We start from the raw sequence: 7796 nt of genomic DNA, 5'->3' as shown, positions 1-7796 counted from the left end.
ATGGAACATTATTTGGCGTCCGTGTTATTAGCAGCAGTACCAGAGTAACAAATCTATATTGTGGTCATCTGTGACTTGACGTACATCTAATCAACAGCAGCACCCGAGTGACGTATTTTGTGAAAGGTAAGTACTTTGCTCAATAACAACTCTAAAAACCGGTTTCTACTCTTCTAACTCCTTCTTGAAAGCTTGGTATCCATGGTGGTTCAGTGAGTACGACACTGGACCTCTAACCAGGAGGAGCAGAGCTCGAAAGTTACTTGGAATTTTCTGGTGTTGTTTCCATTTTGTCAGTGCTTCAGGGCGCGGGTCGGGGGGTGTGATTAAGGGCTTCTGAAAAGAGACAGTGTCTGGTCGTTAGAACGAAAAATAGCTGTCCCATGGTGGGGACCTAAAAGAACTCTTGGCAGTTGCAATGCGTAGTTTGCGTCGTATCGGCGCTCTCCAAGAATATTTCCCCCAGAGCTCATTGAACAGCGTATGTCCGTTGTCGTTAGTCAGATCGGTGCAGAAGACCTTAGTTCCCTTCTTGAACACCTGATGTAAGAAAAAGAAATGTGCCCACCCCTTCGGGTATACGCCATACAATGTGCTATTATGGCGTACTCTTATATCGAATTCCAACTGCCAAAGGATCTTTTACGTGCACGCCAATGTATACACGGGACCTCGCGTTTTCGTCCCATGCGCACGACTAGACAGTTGTTCTTGTCAGACTCTCCGTCCTCCTCCACTGACAAGGGGTCGAACACTTTGTAATATGAGTAAATGCAGTAAGACCGCATTACACACAAAACACAATCGATAAGACAAACCTGCGGACAAGACGAACAATACACACAGACATTGCAAGAAATAATCAACAAATATCAAATCGTGTGAATGGATCCAAAGATCAGCCGTAATTAGCATCTACTGCGCTGTACATGTCATTGAAACACTTCTCCTACTTGTAATATGTTTGATTAATATTTTGCAGAAAGAAAATGGAACGCTGCAAAAGTCGTGTGAGTAATTATTTTACGTGGACAAATCGGCTGTTTGAGAGATATGGTAGATTTGTTGCGAGATTCCCGGTTCTGTTTATTGTAATACCTTTTGTCGTATGTTGCTCACTAGGATTCGGTCTTATCAATCTCACATCCGAATCCGATACAGAGACGCTTTATGTTCCTACCAACAGCCGAACTGCTATAGACAGACAAACGGTTGGCTCTCTTTTCCCGGACAAATCACGTTCTAATTTCTACGAACATAGTTCAGTTCAGATGCATCTTTACGGAGATGTTTTAATTAAGACCCGAGATAAACGAGATGTTTTGTCACCAGAAGTTATTAATGAAATCATCAACATCATATCACAAATAAAACAATTTTCTATCCAAGAAAATGGAACTACGTTTTCATATCCCGAGGTCTGTGCAGTTCGAAATGGGACTTGTTTTATTGGAGGAGAATTTGTACTTGATGTTGATTTCATCAACAGTTACCAATCGAGGAACGTGACTTATCCACTATGGATATCACAATTTGGCCCTCCCGTGGATTTATCTTTGTATTTTAAAGGAGAAGCTGGTGCTGATGGAATCCTCGGATCCGTTTCTATTTTGAGGCTGAAATTCTACTTAAGACAAAATAATAATCTCAGAAGTAAGAACTGGGAAAGCCACTTTGTGAAAGCTATGTCAACTTTATTAACCAATTTAACTGATGTGGCTTATTCTACCTCCAGTTCTATAGATAACGAAATAAATCAGAGCACTGGAGGAGATGAAATGCTGTATGCTCTCTCGTTAACTCTGTTGATAACTTATGCATGTTTTGTTGCGTCCAGTTGGAACTGTGTATCAAATAGAAGTTACCTTGCCCAGGGTGGCGTGTTGGCTGTGGTCCTTGGCATATTGGCTTCGTTCGGCATTCTCGCAGCATCTGGTTTGAAGTTTGTGAACATCGTGGGTGTCATGCCATTTTTGGCTTTAGGTAAGCTACTAGACTGTATAATCAATTGTTATAGTATAATGCCGATGCACCTGTTAATGTTTAATTATTATTATAAAAACGTACAGTATGTATCTCAGTCGTTGGGTTTGGTTGCTTCAACATGTATCTTTGGTAATACGCTTGTGGTTTAGGTGCAGTAGCGTACAGAGATGCGACATCCCCGGTTATGAATGTGTCGTGGATCGGGGGGGGGGGGGGATTAAAGGCGCAGTTAGTCTTAACTTCGTTGTGCAAGCTACCCTGCGGTCCCACAGGGTTGTGTGCAAATGCATCCATTTTTTGAAACGTTATTTCATCTGTTTAGAATATCTTCTTTATCCATTTTTCAGCGGGAGTCACGGTGGCTCAGCGGGTAAGACGTTAGCTCACTAACCTGCAGGTCGCGTGTTTGACCCGTGCATTGGCCGAGAAAGTATCTCGGGATTTTTCAGCGTGGTTCCCCTTTGTCAGTGGTGCAGGACAAAGGGTCGTGCAAGGGGCAACGTATAGTCGTTCGGATGGGAAGAAAAACCGAGGTCCCGTGTACACATTGGCGTGAACGTAAAAGATCCCTTGACAATTGGAATTCGATATAAGAGTAGGCCGCTGTCTGGGCAAAATTCTCCTCACAGCACACTATATGGCGTATGCCCGTCTTCATTATCCCGGTCGGAGCAGAACAGTATAACGTTACACTCCATTGATCAATTTATTTTTTTGCGGGTATATAATCAGGGACATGGCCCCGGACATATCAAAACCCCATCACATCACCGTGCAGGTGCCGGTGTAGATTATTTGTTTGTAATTGTGAATGTATTTCAGGTGTTGGTGTAGACTCTATGTTTGTAATTATGTCAGAATGGGCGGAACACCATGATAAAGCGACTACTGAAGAACAACTAGCAGCAACATTAAAGGGTTGTGGTGGTTCTATAACTATAGCTTCATTAACTGATATCACAGCCTTCTTCATAGGTGCTTCATCGCAATTCATCAGCATCAGGACATTCTCTGTATATACGGGTAAGTAAACGGCAGAACGATTTACCCAATATTACCCAATACTAATTTAATATTACCAAATACGAACACATACTACCTTATTACTGTGAAAATACTAACAAAATACTTCAATTATATTGGTGGTATTGGGTAAATCGTCATCAGCATCAGAACATTCTTTATATATACGGGTAAGAACACGGCAAGAAGATTTGCCAAATATTACCCAATACTAATTAAATATTACCAAATACCACCACATACTACCTTATTACTAACAAAATACTACATTTAAATTGGTGGCATTGGGTAAAACGTCCTGCCTAAACCACATATGTATGTCGGTTTATATTATGTACCAGAGCTAGAGCCTTTTGACTGGGAAAGCCACAGGTTCAGTGTGTAACCCAGAGTTACCACAGTTCTTATATCTCGGTATTGCTCGAGAAGGGGTTCCAGCCAACTTCCCCCACCCCCACTCTCCCTTTTCCAAAAGGAATAGTGTGTAACCTGGAGTAACCACAGTTCTTATCTCGGTGTTGACCGAGAAGGGGTTCCAGCCAACTTCCGCCCCCCCACTCTCTCATGTCCAAAAGGAATAGTACGTTGTATTATATTTTCATCACAGACCTTAAATATGTCGTCAAGCTAAAGAAAAAAGTAGTGAATAGATTATGAAATTATATAAGATATACATATGTTTAACTTTCTGAATTGGTCATATTTATAGCCTGGTCACAAGAGGTAATATTAATTTGTTTAATTTATCAAAAGCAGTACATTTGAGGCATTAAATGTTTTGTGTCCTTTGTAAATAAATTTTTAAAATAATGTAGGCAATATTTGTTTTAACTGGATGATATAAATTAATATCCAGTAAATATATCCTGTTGAGCTAAACCATAGCGAAACAGTCGTAAATTTGTGGTTCACTCGAATTCATTTATGGAAATAGATATACTGTATATAACAAAACAGCAGAAAGTTTGGGTTAACTAACCGAGTATTACCTCATGCACGGACATTACGAACATGACAGAAACTTTAGGTGTGATTGTATGAGGCCAGGCTATCGTAACTGCACATATTGTCCTCTATACCTACTAGTTCACTCAATACCTCAAAAGTATTGTCATAGGGACGCCAAAGGAATGTGATTGTGTTGTAAGCAAGAGACTCTCCTAAATGGTCTGTTCTTTTTATAAAATACTTTTTGACCGGACTTTAGTCTGTAAAGTATACTGGTTTACCGAGTTCCTTTATTTGAGTAGTCGTTATGGATTTTATGGAACAAATGTTTTTTTACTGATAAATCATTAACTGTGGAATCGTCGAAATGTCGCAAAATAAAATCCGTGAGACGTGAATCGAGCATTGACCATTAATCTATTTTATTACGTATCGACCGTAAAGGTCGCAATGCTGCACATACGTATCTTTGTTTTAATTAGGGCTTTTTCATGGGAGCCGTGGTAGCTCAGTGAGTAGGATGGTGACTCACTAACCATGAGATCCGAGGTTCGATCCCGGTGTTGGCTGAGAAGTTCCCCGATGGAGTGGGACAAAAAGACAAGGTCCCGTGTACACGTTGGCGTGCACTTATAAGGAACATTGACAGTTGAATTTTGAAATAAGAGTTATAGCCCAGTCGCTGCAGAAAAGTAGGACATTAAACCTTATTTTATTTTATTTCATTTCTTTCTTCCTTCTTACAGGGTTAGCTCTGGCGTTCAGTTATCTCTGTCACATAACCTTCTTCCTCGGATGTTTGACGATTCATGGTAGGAGAGGGAGGGCATCACGGCACTGGGCAACTTGCCTGGAAACAAACGATAGTACGACCCAGAGAGACCAGGGTAAAAGTCCATGCACTGTTTTAATATGTGCAGGCCAACCTCCAGAACGACGTGAAGACGATGAAAGTTGGTGTGAGAGAATCCCACGCACCTGTTTAAACTCCACTATACTGCATATAGTAACAAAAGTCGTAGTTCTATTCCTATATTTTGTCTATATATCTGTGTCTATTTGGGGAATTGTGAATTTGAAACAAGGGCTGGTATTGGGTCAATTAATTGATGATAATTCCTATTACAGAAAATACGATACGTGGATACGTTCCAACTTCGATACAAGATTCAGCATTTCTTTTATTTTTGAAAATATTGATTATATGAACCCAAAGGAAACCGGTGCAATGGTGGAATTCATGCAGTCCGTTCAAGATGAATCAATTATGGAAAATAATACCTCGCTATGTTGGTATCACCAGTACATTATCAGTAGTCAGTTTAACAACAGCTCCAAAGTTCAGTTTATTACAAACCTAAAAACATTTTTAAACTATCACCCGTATATTATAAACGACGTGGAATTTACAGCCGATGGCAGTTCCATCAAGGCTTCGAGATGTCACGTGGTAACTATTAATATTCCGGACTCTACAGATCAAGGTAACATGATGTTGCGTTTGCGGGAACTGGCTGATAGTTCCGTACTTGATGTTTTCGCTTACACTCCCCCGTTTATATTTTTTGAACAGTATATTGTTATTTTACCAAATACTCTACAAACTGTTGGTATTGCTGTTGTGTGTATGTTAGTTATAACTATAGTATTTATACCACACCCAATAATGGTAGCCATGGTAACAGTTAATATGATAAGTATCTTGGTCGGAATATTTGGATTTCTGTATATCTGGGATTTAACGTTAAGTTCGATAACTATGATACATTTAATCATGAGTGTCGGATTTTCAGTGGATTTCAGTGTCCATGTCTGCCATGGCTATATGACGTCAGATAAGAGAACGAGACACGAAAAAGCACGTGACGCGTTAAAGACTTCCGCTGCACCTGTTATAAATGGCGGACTCTCTTCATTGATTGGGGTGTGTGTATTAATAGGTTCCCGATCATTCATTTTTCGCTCCTTCCTTAAAGTAATGGTACTGGTTATCGGCTTCGGTTTGGCTCATTCTATGCTCCTGCTACCCGTGGTGTTGTCTTCGGTGGGTCCGATCAGGAAGGAAAGTAGAGTCGAGGACAACAATAGCAGGGAAAACGGTTCAAGACAGAAAGCCGTACCAGAGAAGATTTAATTTTGATTCTTGTAAAAAAAAAAAAAAAAAAAAAAAAACAAACAACCAAAAAAAAACCCCACAAGAAACCTAAATGGAAAGTAGAATTTAGAACATTAGTATGAGTATCGCGCAAAGGGATTCAATCCAGACACCAGGGCCATGCACGATTTAATTTTGATTCTTGTCCAAAGCATGTGACCAAATGAAAACGAAATGGAAAGTAGATAAACTCATCTCACCTTTTAAAGGACAGTATTGGTGTCAGTCATAATTACATATGTGATAGAACTGGTTAAATACATTCCAAATATAATTTTAACACAGAGATCATTGCTACAGGAGATGTGTAACAAGCACGTGAAGAAACGGGAAGTGACGCCAAACATGACAAACACGAGTTATCCTTCTATGTATCTGACTGATGTAACGAGCGATAACAGACAAACGATCGAATTTCATTTCACTGATAATTCCGTTGAAGTTGAAAAGTTATTATATGGGACGGTGAGAGGGTATCTCACAATTCAAAAATAGAATTGGCTGTCACTAGATATGGGAAAACGAGAAAAATAGAAAAATCCCGTGCATTCCCCCGTTTTTATTCATTCTGTTCTTAATAAAAACATGGTAATGCACGGACGTTTTCTAATTTGTTCGTTATCTTTTATCTAATGACAGCCAATTCTTTTTTTGAATTGTCAGATATCCTCTCACCGTCTCATATAATAGCTTTTCATCTTCAACTGAATTATCAGTGAAATGAAATTCGATCGCGTGTCAGTTATCGCTCGTTGCTTCAATCAGTTATACAGAAGGATAACTCGTGTTTGTCATGTTTGTCGTCACTTCCCGTTTCTTCACGTAATTGTTACACATCTCCCGTAGCAATGATCTCTGTGTTAAAGTTATATTTAGGATGTATTTAACCAGTTCTATCACATATTTTATAATGACTGACACCAATATTGTCCTTTAAGTATTAATCTTAAAGGCCGTAACGGTGTTGACGGGATTTTCCAACGTTGTTTCCCTTTTTAATGGTGCATGACGGGGCGGAGGGGGGGGGGGCTGGGTCGAGAATCTGAGGTTCCGTGTACACGGTGGTATGCACGTGAAAGACTCTATGGCAGTTGGAATTCGATAAAGGGTAGGTGGTAACGTCGCGCTGTCTGAACAAAATGTCCCTTATAACTCACTACATGGCTAATGGCCGTCGTCATTATCGATGTTGATAACCCCAACTGATTATTCCAGAAAGTTTAACAAAACGGTAATCATGTCCCTTAGAGCAAAATTTTTAATTGGTTTATCTGATATTTGTTTGTTATTTGAAGCTATTTTTAGTTGTACAAAATGTTGGAATTTTGTAACAGTAACAAATGAATTTTTTGTAATAGTAAAAAATGAATATTTTGTAATATATAGTAACAAATGAATATTTTGTAATATATAGTAACAAATAAAAATTGTGTAATATTAACAAATTAATATTTTGTTGTTATATATTCTTCTGTGTATATTTTAAAATTAATATTTTTTAGCAAAAATGGTTTGTTGTTTTAATTGTATTCTAGGTAAATACTCTCCTAAAATTGTATTTCTCGAAATGTGAAACACTTTGCCTAATAGTATAGATGCTTTTCCCATCCGCTTTAGATCATATTAGGTCTGTTATTTAGTTAAATGGTTGGTTTGGTTTCTACCCCTAGACGTTCACACCAAC

At 39.0% G+C, this 7796-nt stretch overlaps 1 protein-coding gene across 1 annotated transcript; it reads left to right on the top strand.

Annotated features, from left to right (window-relative positions):
* The first annotated feature begins 763 nt into the window (after window positions 1–763).
* Window positions 764–7443, top strand: LOC126812545 (patched domain-containing protein 3-like). The gene is made up of 5 exons (XM_050539002.1): window positions 764–776; window positions 1570–1983; window positions 2809–3009; window positions 4704–4910; window positions 7418–7443. The coding sequence occupies exons 1-5, from the start codon at window positions 764–766 to the stop codon at window positions 7441–7443; spliced, it is 861 nt and encodes a 286-aa protein (XP_050394959.1).
* The last annotated feature ends 353 nt before the right edge of the window (window positions 7444–7796 follow it).

Source organism: Patella vulgata, chromosome 2 (assembly GCF_932274485.2).
Source record: "Patella vulgata chromosome 2, xgPatVulg1.2, whole genome shotgun sequence".
In the NCBI taxonomy this organism is placed as follows: domain Eukaryota; kingdom Metazoa; phylum Mollusca; class Gastropoda; family Patellidae; genus Patella; species Patella vulgata.
Note: the sequence above shows the minus strand (reverse complement) of the source record. Positions and strands in the feature narration are given on the sequence as shown.